Raw genomic sequence first — 20,626 nt, forward strand, 5'->3', positions numbered from 1 at the left:
CTTTTATGCCTTACCCCACTTTTACACACCAGACAATTTTAATCATATTTAAATTATTTCATGAATATTTAATTAATATAAAAACAAGTTTGTGATTATTATTTTTTTTTAATTATTAAAATAATTATTACAAAGAGAGAAAAAAAAAGAAATATGTTTTCTAGTATTATTAATTAATTAATTAATTAATTGATAAAACTAATTTTTTTAAAAATTTATTTAATGCTATTTATATTTCCTTTTACCAATGTTATTAGCTGGTCTTAGGAAACCCTTAAGTTCACGTCGTCGATCTAGTGAGTTAGGGTTTTTATCAAGTTTTCTCTGTAGAATTAAATTTAAGAATTATTTTATTATTATATTATTATTAATTATTTATATTTGTTTTTTTTGTTGTTTATTATTTTCTTACCTTGCCAGTTGTAAATGACATTTCTCTGTTGCCACGTGATCCATATGTTCTTACAGTATTTGCTTCTTCACTTTGTACTCTATCACCCAAAGTAGCACTAAAAATAATAAAATAAATATATAATTTTATTAATATATATTGTTATTTAATAATAAAATTAATTAAAAAATAAAAATAATCAAAATACTTACTTGTTGCGTTTTCTCATAAATACTTTTCCTCGTTGGAATTCAGTTCCTTCTTTTGTTTCCAAAATTCTTGGTCTTTGTTTAGTTTTATCATCATCACCTTGAGATTCAGCTTTTATTCTTTCTTCTTCTTCTTTTTCTTTTTCATACTCAGCTTGTTTTACTTTTCTATTTGCTTCTTTGTACCTTTTACTAACCTCCTTTGACCATGGTTTTTCATCATCTGAACTTGATTCATCATCGTAAATTAAACCCTCATCTGAATCACCCTCTGAAATTATTATTAAATAAAATTATTAATATATTTATATTATCATTTTGTGTAATTATTGTTACTGTTATTATTATATTTTTCATACCTTTATGATCATCGTCATCATCTTCAAGAGCACTTGGTATCTTTGAAACTCTTTTAACAGTTTTAGCTTTTGTTTTACTAAGTTGTGATATAACTGGATTAAGCAAAGCAAATTCTGGTGTATTTTCATCAATTTGAAAATCTTTATTTGTCCATAATCCACCGAAACGATCATCCTTAAGTAATTCAGAAGCAGCATCAAGTTTTTTATTTTTTTTATTACTTGGATCAATATTCATTAATTTAGCAGCAAGATTTTTATTGACATCTGGTAATTTTTCAACTTGTACTCTATTAGCACAATCTTCTTGTATTTTTTCTTTAATTTTTTTCTTTTTATATTCATCAAATGCAAATGGTTTAATAATATTTTTAGTTTTTTTATATAATCTTGCATCAATAAAATGACCATGTAAATGTGAACGTAATAAATTTGTTCCTTTTAAATTTTCTAATCCAAGTTCTTCTAATTCTTTATCAGTTATAAATTTATAATCATCATATGTATTATCATGATTAATTTCTTCAAGTTCTTCAGTTAAATTATCAAGGAAACTACTCCAACTTGGTGCTGGGCCAAGACTTGGTATATAATATGTTTGCATTTTTGGTGCTTCATTTGCCATAAATAACATTCCCGTATCAGGTACAATACAAAGATCATTAAAATCAACTTCACTTTGTATTGTTGTAAATATTTTACCATTTTGTTTATCCCATATTTTAACTGCTGATTTATCCATTGAATAAACTAAATCCATTTGATTATGAAATTCAATATTTCTTATTGGAAAATTATTATTATGATCTTGAATTAAATATGGTTTATTTGATCTAATATCATATAATAATATATGTCCAGTAATAGTACCAACAGCCATTGTTAAAGCACCTTGAAATTTTAATGATGTTATTGATGGTACTGTATTTATATTTAAATCTTGAAGACAATGAAAACCACAATCAAGTATTCCAACTTTATCTTTTATTCTTGGATCCCATGCTTCAATTTTACCTTCTTGTGTACCAACAGCAAGTAAATTATGTACTGGATTTATTTGACATTTATTTATTGATGATGCTTCTGATTCAAATGATTTTAAAAATTGTCCACGTTCAAGATTAATACGATAAATATCATTACCAACACCAACAATAAATAAATCACATGTTGGATTATGATATGCAAGATCACGACCAAATCTTGGTATACGTAAACGATGATATTTACCATGTGCTGCATGAAATTCAATATGTCTATCACAATGAAGAAATACAATTTTACTATAATCATCAGATAATATATCAAATGTTACTATTTCTGAATCAAAACAACGTTCAAATTTAAGTGATAAATTATCAACATCAAAACATTTAATTCTTGGTTTATAAATACCAGATGCCAATACATAATGTCCATCTTTTGATGTTTTTATTGTTGAACTTATACCAGGCATATCAAAATCCTGAATAAGCTCAATTCTTCTTCTAATATCTGTTGATTAAATTTTATGATTAGACATATATTTTTATTTATATTATATATTATTAAAATGTCATGTTTTTTTTTTTTCTATTGTTTACTTACCAACATTTTTTTTCAATAAATTCCTTCGTTTTCTTTCTGATAACCACTGAAAAATAAAAAATAAATTTATTATTAGTTTTATTTTAATTTTTTTATTATTATTTAATTATTTAAAGCACGTTTTTTATTTTGATTATAACCTCGAATAATGATTGCTTACCTCAGGCAATGATTTACCAGCACTAAGATTGTAAATTTTTACGTTATTATGAGAAGATACTTGCATCTTGATTATTAATTATTTAACTTTTTTAATAAAGTCATTAATATATAATTTTGTTTGCAATTAATAGTGTAGTTATTTATTTTTTTGTAAATAATAAATTATTTTGTGCATGTCCTCTTGTAAATGTTACCAGCGACAATTCGGCAAAGCCAGCAGCCAACAATTTTAACACGTGGTTAAACGTAAATTTCCCCCACTCAATTTGACAATATTTTTTTTTTTTTTCTTTTATATTATTCTTACCCATTTATATATTGATATATTATCAATACATGTGTTATTATTGAAAATGTTAAGTTATATTTTTATTTTTCTAAATTATTATTATTAAAAAAAAAAAAAAAAAAAGAAAAGAAAACCACTGATAACAAAATTCTTTTAGGTACTTAAAATTTAAAGTTAAAAAAAAAACCGAAAGTTTCTAAATATTGGAATTTCATCAGATAAAAAAAGTATAATAAATAAAAATGAAATTTGTTTTTAAAAATTACTCAAAGATAATAGAAAAACTTTCCAATATATAACGAACGAACCGAGAAAAAAATAAATATACAATTAACATTTAAAATAAAATAATAATACAATTCTAAATTCTAATGCAATATAAATTAATTTTTTTTTTTCTTCTGCTCAACAGTATGTATCATCTTAAATCTTAATTAAATCTTTGCAAATAATAAACATTTTTTTTCCATATTTATAGAAGAAAAAAAAAAAAAAAGAAACTTATGTATTTAATAAAATATCAATTGAATCAATCAAATAAATTTAAAATAATAATAAAACAGTATAAACTATTCAATATTAAAATTTTCTTATACATTATAACAATAGGGAGTATTATCAAATGATGAGTCAGCCACAAGCCCTGAAAAAAAGATAATATTCATAGAAATTCATTTCTTAAAATGTATAGCATTACCAAAATTAAAGTAATCAAAATTCAACCTGCGAATCATTAATAATTAATTATATAATTAAATAAAAATGAAAAGAGCATTCAGCCCTCAGCTGAATACATTTCAAAAAATTCCCCTCCAATGAAAATCATGGTCGTCTGTCTCTCTCTTTCTCTAGCTCTCTCTCCCTCCCAGCGTGACTCATCGAGAAAACTGAAAAAAAAAAAACAATAAAATAAATAAAAATATATCTAACTTAACCTGCGAAAAAGTCAACGATCTCTACACCAAATATATTTACAAATAATTATATATAAAAATACAACTATATTAAATATAGAATTAAAAAAAAAAAAAAAAATGAATAAGCAGAATATTATAAATTTATAATTGCATATTATATGCACGGAATAATGGCATGTGTGGGAAAATAAAAAAAAAAAATATATTCATAATAATAAACATTGAAAAATAAAAAATAAAAAAAAAATGGAAATTTTTTTTCTTGTCGTTGGTAAGCCTGTTTGTCTAGAGTCACGGTGCCACGAAGCCGCAAATTATGGTGGGAGTGAGGTTTCTATGTTTGATTAGATTTCAAAGAGGGGGATGATGAAAATTGATGTAGATGAGGGGGTTAAAGAGGGTGGTGAATAAAAACAGGAGGACAAATATGGCGGAGTACAGCAGAGTATGTTCCCTATGTTCCAACATTTGTTATATTTGCGTGTATTTGCGGGGGAGAGAGGGGAAAAGTATAAGAAAACTCACCGGGGAATGATGATTGTATATGTGGAATAGCAGTGGGGCCCCCAGAGAGGGTGGCACTGTGGCAGTGTATTGCACCAAATACAAGTATACAACAATCACCAAGGGTCACAAGAGTGATGAGGAGAGTAGAGACGACAAGAGGGTGTTAAACTGTGTGGGGCCACGGCGTGCCCGTTGGTGAGTCGACTAGTCGGACGAGGTTTTCGCCCATCGCATCGTGGTGTTTAGTCTAAAGCAGACGTGAGTCGAGTCAGTTGGCGACGAACGGTGTGTGTCTCTACATATATTTTATTTTACAAAAAAAAATCTCTTTTTTTTTTTTTTTTCTTTTTCTGAATATAATACAAATATATATATATAAAAATTAATAATAATAAAATAATTATTGTTTATTTATTCGTATATAAATAATATATATTTATTTACTAATTTATTTTTCATGTACCTATACACTTGTGTATACATAAACATAAAAATAAATTAATAACAAAAAGACGCAAAAGACTTTATTTGAGAGAAAAAAAAAAAAAAAAAAAAAAATATTAACCGGGATAATTTATTTTATTATTATTGGATTTTTATGTATAAATAATAGATAAATATTTTTTGAGAGAATATCAAAAATAAACCGGGTTTGGTTTTTTTTTTTTTTTTTAGATAGTGAGCTGGACATTTGTTATCACTGGATATCTGTGGTGATTTAATTATTGTTAATATTTAAAATAAAACAAGTTTAATTAACCGATAAATCATGAGCTGGCAGGATTACGTTGACAAGCAGCTGCTCGCGTCAAGATGCGTGACAAAAGCAGCAATTGCCGGCCACGATGGTAATGTGTGGGCAAGATCGGATGGCTTTGAAGTGAGTAATCTATAATTTATATTAAATATTAATTTGATAAATAATTAACATAATAATATCTAACAGTTAATAATGAAAGAGACGAGAGAGAGAGAGAGAGAGAGCGTTGGATAAAACAAGGTGAACAATTACCAGATTTAAAAAATATTAGGTCATTGAAATCCGGTGTTTTTAAGTCATGTATCATTTACAGCTCAATGACTTGTAATTGGTTTATTTAAAAGTTTGTATTTTTCATCAAATATTTGGATATATTTTTCCTATTCATTACTTGAAAATTCCTATTTTTATTTCTTTCCATATCCGCCGACATTTCGTCTAGGATCCATGGGTGTTGAACTGCGCACGCCATGTCCCGGCATCTCTTTTTTTTTTTTTTTTTCATCATATATACTTCCACTACTATCTTTCAATGTCGTTTGTTGCAAACTGTATTACATACCGGCAACAAAACATGTTTCTCTAACCCCGAAATGTAATTTTTAATTAACAATTTTTTTTTCTTCTTTTTTTATATTTTTGTGTACTCCAAAATTGTCTTGTTGACAATAAAATGTGGAAGTATTTTCGTTGCACCAAAATGCCACGTCAATTTCCCTTTCACTACTTCATTTTATATTTATTATTTTTTCTTCAACTCAAAAATATTGAGATAAGATAAAGCTCTAAATTTTTATTTCATTTTTTTTTTTGACCAAAAAAGTACATAAAATAAAAATATATCATATTTTATTATCTTTTTTTTTTTGTCTTTAACAAAATGAAAAAAAAAAAAAAAAAGATTAGATACAGTTGTATTTCCCCTCCCCTTGTTTTTTTTTTTTTCAATGATTGTGTTTGACTTGTTTGTCATTATTTCAATGTCAGGTTTAACGACCCTATTTTTCCTCATTTAAAAAATAAAATATATATAATTTTATTTTTTAAATTCTATATTTACAAAAAGTAACATGAGAAAAATCATACATCTTTTTTGTCCCTTACTTTGCTCTGTTTATTATTGGTTGACTATTTTAAATTATTTTTTTTTTTGTATTGATAATTTAAAAATATAGTTTAGTAGTTATTTGAGGACACAATGATGCGTAAATATAAGCAATGAGGTTTTTCACATTGCAAAGAGGGTGTGGCAAGAGAGTGCCGGCATCACGAATTTCGCCAAAACCGCTGTGCTTCGCGTCGATCGATCCTCCAACGGTTTTTTTTTTTTTAATTTCATTTTATATCTCATTTTATTATTTTTTTTTTTTCTCTTTCTTCCTTCATCCAAATTCAACATGGCGACTGACAGACAATGTCGCATGGGTATCATGACTTTTGACATTGAGAATTATTTATTTTTGATTTTTCCACAATTAAAATACTTGATTTTTAATATTTTTCATCAACAATAAACTTTTATTAAAGCCACTGCACCATGCAGCTATTAAATTTATCAATAATAATAAACTTTTATCATTACATATATGATTATTTAATTTTTCTCTAGTTGCTTTTTTTAATTTTATTTATTTAATTTTTAATACTCCAAATGGAATGTTCAATGAATCATGTTTGTCATTGAAACTTCAAGGCAACAATAATCATCATCATCATATGTATCGAATAACAATTAAAGAAAAAAAAAAATAATAATATTTTATCATTTATTATACTATCTAATTTCTAGTAATTTAAATATTTATATTTTGTTCAATTTATTAATTATTTTTTTTCTCTTTTTGAATTGTGTCTTATCTATAGAAAAAAAAAATAATATTCTACAAAATGAAAACGCCCACGGAAAATATAATACATATTATTTTTAATCTTTTTGTTCTCATATTTTCTGGGTTCTGGTCATTTCTCTGTGAAAATAAAATAAAATTGAAAAAAAAAAAAAAAAAGTCGGCAGCTGCCACGCGCGTTGTTGTAGAGTTTGCGTGCACACTTTCCGGTTGTGGACGCCAAAATGGCGACAGCCGGCTGTATATTGTAGCATCCTTACCACACAGTGCCGTATCAACATAACCAGAATATTTATTTTTTCTTCTTTTATATATTCTCTTCTGTTATGTTCTCTTATTTTCATTTCCTCTTAACAATTCAACTCCACTCTTTACTTCTGTCTCATTTTCATCATCTCTTCAATTCAATATTGTTTCACAAACTTTCGATAAACCATTACAATGCATTTTACATTATTCAAAAAATTTATTATTATTTTCATTTGTTCATCTACTTGTTTATTCATTAATTTAATTTTATTATTCAATAAATAAATAATATAATAATAATATTGAATGGAAATTTTTAAATATCATTCATATCGTAAAATGAGAAATCAGTAAGAAAAAAAAAAAAAAAAAAAACTTTCATGTGAATCATGGTCAGTGATGTATAAATTGTCACCAAAACCTGATGACTCACAAATAAAATTTGATGATATTATTATTATATTTTTATGACTTGATAAAGATAAAAAAAAAGAAAAATACTTTCATATTTTAATTAACAATTAAATTATTATTGTTAATTGAAAATGAAAAATCATAATAATTTTATAATTAAATTTCTGATTAGTAATACAGAAATACGGAATTTGTTTATCATTTAAAATGAAAATATTTTAAATTTTAATTTCTATAATATTTTTTAAATTAATGAATGCAATTTTTTTTTTAGTCTTTATGCGTGTTAAATGATGATTAATGCATGTGAAATTATTTATTTAATGGGTCGTTGAACGTATCGAAACAGTGATAAAGAAATTGAAAGTAATATCATCATATATTGAGTAAAAAAAAAATTGCAAGTAGTGCATGATAATGATTTAGCATCATTGATCCCTTTTTATTTATTTATTATTTTTTTGTAATTTACTTTCATTTGTCAGTGACCATGAATAATGATAAAACAAAAAAATAATAAATAAATATATATTATATTGTTATACCAACGTATCTCGTCACTTTCATCTAATGTTTTTTTTTTTTTTTTTTGTTTTAATTTTCTTGATAAATTATTGTTTAAGTTTAAATTAAATATTAATGCTTTTATATTTAAATTTCAACAGGTAAGCAAAGAAGAATTGGCAAAGCTCGTTGAAGGTTTTGAGACCCAAAGTATCTTGACATCATCTGGTGTTACATTAGCTGGCAACAGGTACATTTATTTGTCTGGTACAGATCGTGTGATAAGAGCTAAATTGGGTAAAGTTGGTGTACACTGTATGAAAACGGCACAAGCTGTTGTAGTATCACTTTATGAGGATCCAATTCAACCACAGCAAGCAGCATCAGTTGTTGAAAAATTGGGTGACTACCTCCTGTCTTGTGGCTATTAGGTTTGTATATTTTTAAATATAATTTTCATACTAAAATTAAATATACATTTTTTTTTATAAATATACTTTAAAAGTATATTTATTACATTCATTTCGAAAAAAGGAAAAAAAAAAAAACAATTTTTAAATTTTATTATTTGCCTTGAAGATCTTCTTTTTTGTTGATTAATAATTATTGACAAAAAATTATTATTTTGTCCTTGTTAAACTTGAGTTTTTTTAAAAATTTTGTATTTCACATTTATTTTTATTAATTATTGTCAAGAAGAAACTTGAGATTCTTAACTTGTTACACACAAATTTTATGATCTCTTCTCCAACATTGAATCATTTGGCCCACGGCACCAAAAATCTATTTTTGTTAGCTTCGTTGTGGTGGTTCACTCCTTCTGTGACTTCCCAAAAACGTATCGCATGCCTCCATCGTTCTCCATTTAACTTTTGTATATCTCTAAACTTGCGTGTACAGAGATAGAAATTTTTCCAATTTTTTTTTCTTTTTCTTTCTATATACACCTCAACACCTACTTACAAATCACTCAACTAAATATTCATCAACACTATATAAACATAATTTTTTTTTCTATATAAATTCAAGTATTCTCACTTAACACATTTTTATTTAATTCATAATCGAAATTATTCACCTTTTTTTTTTATAACTATAATGTATTTTAATGAATTTTTTGGCTCACGGTGGTATTCCTTTTTATTTTTCTGTTGCAGTAACCTCTGGGACCTAATAAAAAATATCTAATATTAATTAATAATAAACAATACAGTCGATTATTTTAAAAATGACAGTGACATAATTAAAATAAACGGATTTACAAAAATACCAACATATGATGATTAATAATTATAATAAAAAAAACAAAATTTCAATAAAAAAAAAAGTTTAAAAAACATGCATCATGACCCGAACTATTATACATTTAAATAAATGAAAAAAAATGAGAAAAAGGGAGAGAGAGAAAGAGAAGAAGAACGATAGAATAAGTGAGAACGAGATAAATAAAAAAAAATAAATAAATAATAATTATGTCAAAGCGCCGGAATTGCCGAAAGCCCGCCGCTAATTTTGCAAAAAAAAAAAAAAAAAACATCTACGTCGTGTGCATGATAAAATAAAATTTTGATAAAAACAAAAAAAAAAATTTTTATAATAATAATGTGAAAAAGTGATAACAATCACAATTTTTTTTTTTTTTTTTTTTGTTTCTATCAAATAAAGAACTTTTTTTTTTATTTTTTATTTTTTTTTTCTTTTCATATTCTGCTCAAAAGTTTTGATATCAAAAAAAAAATTTTTGCATTTTCATAAAGAACAAATAAATAAATAATAATAAGCTAGTATTGTAACAGCAATAATAATAAAAATAAAAATAATTCAAAACAAAAAAAAAATAATGATAATAATTATAAAATACATTGTAAAACATTTTTCCAATATTAAAAATTAATTTTAAAATAACGCGAAACAGTCAGATAGGCTACTAATATAATAACAACGAGAATAAAAATTTAAAAAAATAAAATAAAACTCTTGTATTATATTGAACGCTCTTTTTTTTTATACATAAAAAAATAAAATGAAAAAAAAAAAAAAAACAAATAGATAGAGCACGTATGCAATAATGTGTTTTTAAGAAATTTTGTATACTAATTGTGTGTGAATAATCTAGTTTTCATTATTTTTTTTTATTTTTTTTTTTTTGATAAACTGAGAATTAAAAAATAAAAAATGATAGTTAACGACTAGATTAGCAAGAGGACGGTGTGGCTGTAGGCGTGATTATAATAATAAAAAAAAATAATGAATAATAATTAAAAAATAAACAATTGATAAAAAAAAAAATTTATAAAACTTATTGCACTCTACTGATTAATTAAAAACAAAAAAAATATAAAAATCCTTATTGTTTAGCTACTAACTGTGTCTCAATGTTTAATTACAAAGGGTTTATAAAAGTAATTAAAAAGTAAAAAAAAAAATTGAACATTATCTTGTGTCATATTAAAAATTACAAACAATACCAGTTATTATTAACAATTGTTTTTTTTTTTTTATTAAATGATTATTAACTTGATTTTGTTTTTCTACTTTTTAATAATTTTTGAGTATTATTATTAAATTATGCATAAAATTTTTTAACATTAATATTACAATTGTAAATTCATTACAGTTGTATTATTTTCAATATCAAAATTAATTTTTTTCTCATATCAATGATTTTTGTTTGATGACGCATTTGTTCAGTCTTTTATTGGCTAAAGTGTGTCAACAAATAGCTGTATGCATTTACCATTGAGACAAAATAACATAGAGAAAAAAAAAAATTATTTAATTCAACATTAAAACTGGCACATCTTGACGATGATGGCCTTTTTAGGGATTTCCCCATTGCCTTGAAATGGCATGTAGACATTAAACTCGATTTATTCTCAACACTAAAAATAAAAAAATTAAAAAAAAGAAGAAAAAACATAATCTTCTTCTTCTTCTTTTTTTTTTTTTTTATTTTAAATCTACTCTTCCTTATATTCCTTATTTTGATATAAACCTGTTCATTCTATCGACTTGTCTGTGTCATTAAACTTTTATCATTTGTTAATACAATGAAAGAAAAAAATTAATATTTATAAATATTAAAACATTGCTGTCGAACAAAGTTAAAAGTAATTTTTTTATTTATTATTATTTAATTTTTCGATGTTTATATATTTAAAAAATAAATCAATAAAATAACAATTTATTAAGTAAAATATATTAATGATAATAATAAATAAAAAAGTCACGTGTCACATGCACATTTTCATACCATTTATTTATGGAAAAAAATTAAAAATTGATAAAAAAAAAAAAATCAAGGCTGAGAATAAATAAATAAGCCCAATATAATTAATAATTATAATATTATAATTAATATTTCTATACTGCTGCATAACTAATCTACTATTCCTAATAATTGTTAGTTTCTATATGGCTGATAACAATTTTTAAAAATGATACTAGAATTTTTTGTGGATGCTTGCTGTTTTTTTTTTTCTATGTGCCAACAAGCGTCAGTTTGTAAGATGAATGATATCACAAAAAAAAAAGGAAAAAAAAACCAAACTACCTACTATGTAATGACTTTTATTGATATAAAAAAAAAACAAAAAAAAAAAAAAAAAGGAAGGAAGGAATAAAACTGATATAATTGTAAAAAAAAAAACCAACCAACAAAAAAAAAAAAAAGAGTAAAATGAATTTGTTAAATATTTGTTTTTTTTTTCTAATTTAAATTTTTTTAATACTGTATTAATAATTATTATTTTATAATTTTATTTATTGGTTTTAGTTTGTCTGGCTGTCGCAGTTCCATGTTAACTTATTTACAAGAGTGCTGATTTTTCAAAATTAAACTCTCAAGCCTCATTCGGAGCTGCATGGAGAATATTTTTTTTTTTTTTTTTAATATATATTAGAATATAATAAAAAAAAAAAAGTGATTACAACATTAAAGCTGTAGATTTAATTGAAATTATATTTTAATTGATTCACAATTAATGAACAACATAAAAAAAAATAAAACTGATATTTAAACAATAAAGAAAATAATGAGGGCGAAAAAAAATGACGTCAGTAGCTTCATAAATAATATTTTTTTCTCATAAGATTTTTTTTTGTCTTTTTTTTTTTTTTTTTTTTTTGCATACATCAAAAGTTAGATTGTGTTTAAGAATAATAAATTTGTATAAAGTAAAGTACACGAGTTGTAATTATTATTTATTCTCCTGCCTTGTTTTTTTTTTTTTTTCTCAATAATTTCTATTTATTATTTTCGTATTTTCAATTGATAAATAAATATTTATAAGAATAATAATAATTATAAAATTTAATTGATTATATATATAAAAAAAAAATAAAAATAAATAATGTCACAGCAAAATAAATAATTCAGGTAAGTATTAAAAAATATTAAATTGAAATTAATAAAAAAATAAATAAGATTTTTTGGATTTGAAAAATATTTTAAAAACAATTATATTATTTTATCATTCCCATTATTATTTTATGTATAAAACTTTTTTTTTTTTTTTACTCTATTTTTCCCATCAAAATTGTGTTTATACGTAAATATTTTAATTAATTAAATTTTTTTTTCATCGGTAATAAATATCATTTAATTGAGACTGAGTGTTTTTTTTTTTTGTTTTTTAAATTTTAATTCTGAATTACAAATACTATATTAATTGATTTTTTTTTTATTTTCTTAAAATCTTTTTTATTTTTCATTGTTCATTTTAATTTCAAACACTACAAAGATTCGATTTTATTTTTTTGTAAAATGGTACTTTGGTTTTACAAATCCATTGCAGGGGTTTTGGGGGCAGTATATTTTTTATGTTTATTAATTTATTATTAATTTTATTAAATAATATTAACGGTGGTGTGGTCGAGTATCATCAATCAACAATTGTATTTTGTTAATTGTTTATTTTATATTATTATTAGTATTATTATTCATTGTTAATTATTTCATTGTCTCTCGATATCTTTATTTTAATTTTATCGCCAAGTCATTTGAACAGATCTATTGATTAAATTATAGATTTTGTACTTAAATCTTTGGCGAATGATGTTTTTTTTTTTCGATTGATTTTTGTAAGGAGGGCACAACAAACCAACCGTGGTTATTAAAATAAAAAAAAAGTTTTCCTTTTTTTTTTTTTTTTTTTTTGCATATATACACCGAGACTAATTGATTACCGATGATATCCAAGTTCGTAATTAATTGATTTTTTCGTTTTTGAAATACTATTCTTCAAAAATCTCGACACCGTTTTTTTTTTCGATATAAATAAATGCACTATTTAATAATTAACGGTCGACAATTAATTGATGGGATTATTAAATCTATAATAATTCTGTTGCTATTAAAATTTACAACTGGAATTGTTTTTTTTTTTTTTTCTCGTTCATTCATATACATAAATAAGCTTAGGTAAACTCTTGCATTTTTTTTTTTCTACAGTTTAAGGCATGTAGTTCGGTACTCGGGTTTTATGGGTATCCACAATTATTATTATTTATAAATAAACTTATTTAAATTTGATACCTACAATATCATCAAGCATTTTTAAAAATTCAAGAATAAAAAAAAATTATTTAAATAATCAGCGAGTATAGTTATCGGAGCGGAAGATACTTTTTTTTTTTCTATTTAAAAAATGTTTTTTAAGTATTTTTTTTTTCAAATGTAGAAAGGATTTTCTAACACTTCCAGAATTATATTACAGTCTCATTTATAATTATGAATACACATGGATTAATGAGATCTAATGAAGATAATATTTGAAATGCTCATTAAAAGATTCAATTATCTTCATTAGTTAATTTGCTATGTTCAATCTACGATTTCATTTTGCTTTTTTTTTTCATTATGCTTTTTTTTTTTTGTTTGTAACAAATATGTCCTTTTATAAAAAAAAGGCCATTGTTTTACTTGTCAAACTAGGAGTGAAGTTATGAAAATTTTTACATTGTTTAAAAGTATGTCGATATACAAATATTATTATTAAATATTTAAAAAAAAGAAATACTAATAATACAAGAAAAAAATCTTGATTACAATGATGAATCGACTGTTTGTTTTGTTTTTTTTTTTTTTTCAAATTCTCCACATCCAAGTTAACACTCACTCATAAAATTTCATACATACACATATACATTACATACATACATACAATCTAGTTACACTTGAAAAAATTCTACTTACATTTTATGCACATTTATACCAAACGAACAATGGTGATAAAAAACGATTGCTTCATTAATTTTTTTATTTCAATTATTTTTCTTTTGTTATTTAATACTCTTAATAGACGTATATAATTATTCATATACATTAAAGAGATGTGATTGTTATCATTTAAATAATAATTAAAGCAAATCAATTTTTTACCACCTTGATTACTCAGTAATTCGTTTTTTCTTTTATGTTTTAATATAATATTCTTTCGTTTTATTTTTTATTTTCATTCTTTCTTTATTTTGTCGTTAATTAGAATTCATTTTTGTCTCGAGACGTGTATTTATATTGCATCTTGGACTAGTATTTTAATTAATAATAACGCGCTTTATTTATTCATGTTTTTTTCTTTTTTTTTCATGTATTATTACATGTTTTTTATTTATCGCGCCAATGAAAAAATAAGACTCCTGCAATTTTATTAATTGTTATTTTTTTTTTTTGTTTATATTTAATAATAATATTAAATTATTATTATTATTTTTTATATATATTATTATATTTATTTAATTTAAATTATTTATTTTTATTTAAAAAAATTTATATGAGTATTTTAGTGGATTTTTTTAAATTTAATTTTTATAATTTTTATCACTCGTGAAAAATTATTAGCAATGTTTTTTTTTTATTAATAAATAAGTTTTATTATTTTATATTAATTTATTTTTTTTTTTTCATAAATCTAATTATCATGCATGACTTTTTTGCCTGAAGCCTAAATTTATTTATTTATAGTTTTATTTTGTTTAACCAATTTTTGGTTGACAATATCTCGAGATATATTATTTTTTGTTTTACTATCAAGAATCATCAAACAAACTTGTTATAATTTTCAACAACATACTTGATGATAATATCATCTTTTATGTTTCATTATTATTATTTTTAATATTTAAAATAATTTATATATTTTAATTCTTTGTAATATATTTATACTTCAGTTATTTATCAAAAAGAAAAAAGTAAAAGAATTTTCTTTTTAAATAGACAATTTTTTGTTTTTCATCTCAACAACAAATTACTTTATAAGCAAAAATCAGATTATTTAAATGACAATTTACATTTTTCAAATATATTTTTAACAAAGAAATAAAATGATAAAGAAATATATTCTTTTGATACTATTTAACCAAGAAAAATAGAAAAATGAGTTTTTTAAAAAAAAAAAAAAGATTTTTGAGGTGATTCATCTCAGCATGGAATCTTGTGATACTTGTAAAGGTAGATAGAAGAGTAAAAAATAAAAAAATAAAAACGGTATATATATAAGTATAAAAGAAAATGAGAAACTTCTACTCAGACATTGGCGCGAAAGGTCGACAGACTCTAAAACAACAATTTTTTTATGTCCTCAATCTTTTTTTTTTTTTTTCTATTTAATCTTATTTATCTATTTTTTTTTCTCCCTTAATCGTTTTAACAGCAACTCTTGAATCAACAGAGTTACCTCAATTTTTAAATTAAAAAAAATTATTGTTTCATTAATGTGTGGTATTATTTTTCCTATTTTTTAAATACCTTACTGTGCAATACAACAACATGGATTGTCAATAAAATTAGTATTTGTCATTTGAAGTTGTTGTTCATTATTATTTTTATGATTATTATTATCATTATCTTGATATTTACTAAAAAAATTATTATGACGTGGTAAAACCTCGTCCCGTTGTGACTGTCTACCAGTCAATGAGACGAAACACCTGGGCTATTGATTTTCTAATGAATAATGACGTGAACGTTTCCAGAAATTTTTGAAAAATCCTTTTTTCTTTGGTGCATCACTTGGTTCACCAGCTGAAAAATAAAAAAAATATATTGAAATATCTGTAATACATTTTTTTTTTAAAATGTATTTTAAAAATACTTATATTATTGATTAAAGTTTTTCATATAGTTTGTTGTCCAGTAGTATGACATCCAGTATATGATGATAAATCAAAACTTATATTCAAATAATATTTTGAATAAATATTTTTTCTATTCAATTTATTTATTTATTCATTATTTTTTTATCCCTTTGTTTAAATAGTATATTTTAAAAAAATTTAACTTTCAAGACATGTACAAATTGTTATTGTGATTGGCAATAACGGAAGTCACTTTAAAATGAGTTTAACAATTCAACGTAATTCTACTGGACTTGAGATGCTCAATTATCTTCTTCGCTTTCATTCATTTATTTATTTATTTTTATTATTTGGTTCTTTCTTTTAATTCAACATTTTTTTTTTTATTTTTTTCTATTATTATTATCTTGTTTTTTCCATTTAAAGGAACAATGAAGTTTACTTGACAACGCCAGAGAGAAACCAGGATCAATACACTACTACCAATAAGATGATACCTCAAGTTATCTTGTATATTACCAGCAGACTATTCTAAATTTTCCACGTAATACGAAATTTCTTGTTTTCAATTTTATTTCCTGACTTATCTTTACATTTCCTGTGTCTATACACACTTGTTTACACATTTCAATTCAAAACGATAAAAATATTTTAATATATAAAGAGAAAAAAAAAATTTTTTTAATTTAAAAAAATAATATAAATTAAATAAATTATTTGTCAGAGGATTTAAAAAGTCATCAAGCATTAGTTTAATTTAATTTTAACATCTGGATATGTAGCTTATGAAGAAAAAAAATTCATTTATCACTACTAAAAATTGTTAATCATTTTTTTTAAAAATATATATAGTTAAACTGAATAAAAAATAAGATCATGTTGATCATGGTATTTGTGTCAGTTAATATTTTTTGACCCAAAAATGAAAAAAAAAAAAATTATTTTCGTCTCTTAGAGGATGCATATACCAAATGCTTATTATATATGAAGGCCAATATTTTTTTTTAGTTTTAGAATAATGTTGACTCAAGTGTGCCATCATCATCATCATCATGACTCATGATTTAAAATTTTTATTTTAATAATAATAATCACAAAATATGTATCCTGTATTTCTAATTTATTTTTTCTAAAATTATAAATTAAAAAAATTTTAAATAAATAAACTTACCAGTATAAGGACCAGATGGAAAAACATTGTCTTTTGATGATCCTTTTGAATCTTTTCCACTTCCTGCAACAAATAAAAATAAAATTGATTAAAAAAATTGTTATAAAATATTTAAATATTAAACTAAAATAATAACCGATTAAACATTTAATAAATAAATGATAATTTTTTAATTATTAATAAATCTTAGTTTTTTTTTTTTTATTTATTATTATTAATATAAACATAAACGATAATAATGATTATTATTTTTTGTTGAGTCATAGAGCAACATTGAGATTTACCACGCAAATATAATGATGAAATAAAACATTCATCATAGAAAAAAAAAAAAAAAAAAAAACAGTGGTAGTAAGTATATAGAAATGATCTGTTCACAATCTAAATTCTCATGTACAAATAATAATGATAATAATAATAATAATAATAATCATCACCATCATCATTAAAAATATACTCACTTGAATCCAGTGATATATAATTTATCTTAACTTTATTTTATATAAATTTTTCTATCATGCAAATAATAAAAAAAAAAGTTATATAAATATTTATTTTTAATTATAATAAGTTAATTATTTTCATACCGAAGTAGAGTTGATCTTCTTATCCCTTCAAGTTATTTAATAATTATAATATAACAATAATCTAATAACGTTTTTAATCTACACATTGAATTATTTGAATATACTCTTTTAAAAAAAAAAAAAAAAAAAGGCAAAAGAGGGTGTTAAATTGTTTTCTATTATTTACATTTTGCAGAATTTTTCATTCTAAAAATGAGTGCAGATTATGCATTACATTCAAAAAAAAATAAAGAAACAAAAAAAAGAAAATATGGATAGAAGAGAAACACACATGAGTCCAATGAAAGAGTGAAAAGAAATAATAATAATGATGATGATGCTGTCAGGTGTATTTATTCGTTGTAATATAGACTATATGGTTAATGTATACACAATGATACAATGTTAAATGAAAAATGACTAGGTTGTTGTTAGTAACATTGGTAGTGGTAAAAGACCCTTGAAATAAATCAATTGGGTCTAGTGCTGCAAGGCAACATGAAGGTAAAGACTATATACGTTTTCAGCTTTATTCACTATTATTATTATTTGTTTTTATATACCAATGTATTTTTCTCTTTATTCATTGTTTTTACATTTCAAAAATTGTTTCATTTAAAAGAGCTTTTATTCTATTGCAAGTTATATATTTTTTTATTTTTTATTCACATTACTATTACTATTATTTTTTTAAAATCTTCAAAAGCTCAACTGATTTATAAATTGATTATATTTTTTTATTTTCATAAAAAAAAAAATTAAAAAAAAATAAAATAGAGAATTATATTTTTGATATGTGTTATTATAATTATATGTGATAATATTTCAATAATGAAAGTTGATACAAGTAGATGAGTTAGTTAAAAAGTTGTGTGTTAAAGTAAACTATCATCAAACATTATCATGTTACTCAAACTTCAACTTTGTTTAATGTTATTGGCTTGTTCTCTAATCAAAAAACTTTTTTTTTTTATATATTTATTTTACTATCTTTTTAGTTATTTTTTTATATTTTCTCAATAATTCCGGAGTAAACAAAATTGATAGTTAAAAGAAAAAAAAATTGAATTTCGAATAAATAAATTGAAAGTTATGTAACAAAATTTTTTATGCAAAAAAGAAAAACAACAAAATAATAATAATAAATCAATTTATGAGGATGGTTAATGCCTCTATAGCTTTTTTTTTTATTTTTTTGTTTTACTTATTTTTGTCTCTTATAGTTTATTGGTTTGTCTAAATAGATTTTCGATAATTTTTCTTTGTTAAGATTTAAAATTCTCGTTACACCTTGAGAGTACTCATAACAATAATTTCTACTGCCTTGGATAATCAGCCATAAATTTACTGAGCTTTCAAAAAACATTCATCTCAACAAAAAAAAAAAAATATATATATATATATAAATGTATATTAAAAAAAATTTATCTCTTCTCTTGCCGTTGGTCTTGGCATTTTTAGCCGACCATCTGTTGGTCTCTATATTTATAAAAATGTATTTTTTTTTTTTATTTTTACACCTTCAAGATTCAAGAATATAACTGTATATTTATTTTAAAAAATATATTATTTGTATTCAAATAATTAATTGATATTAAATGATATTTTTTTAATAATAAAATTAATTAATTTATGTAAAATAAATATTTATAATTAAAATTAAAAAAAGCTTTAAATAGTATTACTATCAAAATGTGTTACGTTGCTTTGATGTCAAAGATATTTCTGGTCAATTAAATTTCTGGGTGAATCTTATCTTGTAAAATCGATTTTGCTTGTTAACCAGTGAATTCAATTGGAAATTGATTTTTTATTTTTCTGATTACTAAAAAGCTGTTTTATCTCTTTTTTTTTTTTATTTTTTCCAAAAACTTGTTTGAAGTTTTTGAAAAAGAAAATAATAAAGGAACAGCTTGACTCAAAGATTCTTGAATACTGATTGTTATAAAATTTTTAAAGCTGATCAAGTGATTGTCAAAAGAAAGAAAAAAAATATAAAAAAAAAAAATTATTTCTCGTCAATTTATTTGTAAATTAATTTTGTGAGTTGAGTATTATTTTGTTCGAGATAAGTTTGACATAGATAAATAAATAACCAATAACTGTGGTACTGGAGCAACAACAACAACAACAAAAAAAAGTAACTTATTGTTCTTACAAGAAACTTGTTGAAATTGTTTTTGTTTTGTTTTTAAAATTTTCTAAATGATGATAACACAAAACTCTATTTCAAGATCGAACAATTCGATAACAAATAACAGCATATTGTTGTTTTTTTTTATTATATATCTTACTTGAATAGTATCTAGTAATTTCATCTTTAATCAAGAAATAAAAATGAACAAAAAAAAAAAATAATTAATTTAACTGGGGAAAAAAAAAAAAGAAAAGAAAAAATAAAAAATGAGGGTAAATGATGAGATGGATATTTAAAACTATAAGTAATTTAAAACTTGTATGATATTCTTTGTGTATATCATTTTCATCAGGCACGTCACTCAAGGTCGAATTATCATGTTGATCAAGTTTTTTTAAATATATAAAAATCAGTATCATATGTGTGTGCATTAATAATATATTTATATTTAAAAATATTTAAAAACCAGCAGATGGAGCTA

At 22.7% G+C, this 20,626-nt stretch overlaps 3 protein-coding genes across 13 annotated transcripts in view; 1 reads left to right on the forward strand and 2 right to left on the reverse strand.

Annotated features, from left to right (window-relative positions):
- Positions 1–6: 6 nt before the first annotated feature.
- Positions 7–4,529, reverse strand: LOC122856775 (nucleolar protein 10). Its single transcript, XM_044158605.1, has 8 exons — positions 4,440–4,529; positions 3,695–3,884; positions 2,707–3,640; positions 2,547–2,592; positions 960–2,453; positions 604–871; positions 413–509; positions 7–324 (listed from the first exon to the last, which is right to left on the reverse strand). The coding sequence occupies exons 3-8, from the start codon at positions 2,770–2,772 to the stop codon at positions 226–228; spliced, it is 2,070 nt and encodes a 689-aa protein (XP_044014540.1). The 5' UTR covers positions 2,773–3,640; positions 3,695–3,884; positions 4,440–4,529; the 3' UTR covers positions 7–225.
- On the forward strand, positions 4,260–16,720 carry LOC122857479 (profilin). 4 transcript variants are annotated; one of them, XM_044159685.1, is made up of 4 exons: positions 4,260–4,706; positions 5,097–5,301; positions 8,357–8,626; positions 16,698–16,720. In XM_044159685.1, exons 2-3 carry the CDS (start codon positions 5,191–5,193, stop codon positions 8,624–8,626), a joined length of 381 nt encoding a protein of 126 aa, XP_044015620.1. In that variant the 5' UTR covers positions 4,260–4,706; positions 5,097–5,190; the 3' UTR covers positions 16,698–16,720. The 4 variants fall into 4 exon arrangements, with proteins under 4 accessions (XP_044015620.1, XP_044015610.1, XP_044015603.1 ...); XM_044159675.1 differs by lacking the exon at positions 16,698–16,720 and adding an exon at positions 11,971–12,384; XM_044159668.1 differs by lacking the exon at positions 16,698–16,720 and adding an exon at positions 9,353–10,410.
- Positions 13,310–20,626, reverse strand: part of LOC122856532 (uncharacterized protein DDB_G0283697-like) — a 35,738-nt gene continuing 28,421 nt past the window's right edge. For all 8 annotated transcript variants that reach the window (XM_044158242.1, XM_044158250.1, XM_044158210.1 and 5 more), the window contains 2 exons: positions 17,443–17,505; positions 13,310–16,218 (listed from right to left, as the gene is read on the reverse strand). In XM_044158242.1, coding sequence (XP_044014177.1) covers positions 16,130–16,218; positions 17,443–17,505 — 152 coding nt within the window. In that variant the 3' untranslated portion in view covers positions 13,310–16,129. The remainder of the gene's footprint in view (positions 16,219–17,442; positions 17,506–20,626) is intronic.

Source organism: Aphidius gifuensis, linkage group LG1, assembly GCF_014905175.1.
Source record: "Aphidius gifuensis isolate YNYX2018 linkage group LG1, ASM1490517v1, whole genome shotgun sequence".
Classification (NCBI taxonomy): domain Eukaryota; kingdom Metazoa; phylum Arthropoda; class Insecta; order Hymenoptera; family Braconidae; genus Aphidius; species Aphidius gifuensis.

Coding starts and splice junctions, on each gene's coding strand:
- LOC122856775 (XM_044158605.1), bottom strand. CDS start 2,772: ATGCAAGTATCTTCTCATAATAACGTAAAAATTTACAATCTTAGTGCT. Junction 872..959: donor TGATGACGATGATCATAAAG/GTATGAAAAATA, acceptor TAATAATTTCAG/AGGGTGATTCAGATGAGGGT. Junction 510..603: donor TTTATGAGAAAACGCAACAA/GTAAGTATTTTG, acceptor TATTATTTTTAG/TGCTACTTTGGGTGATAGAG.
- LOC122857479 (XM_044159685.1), top strand. CDS start 5,191: ATGAGCTGGCAGGATTACGTTGACAAGCAGCTGCTCGCGTCAAGATGC. Junction 5,302..8,356: donor CAAGATCGGATGGCTTTGAA/GTGAGTAATCTA, acceptor AAATTTCAACAG/GTAAGCAAAGAAGAATTGGC.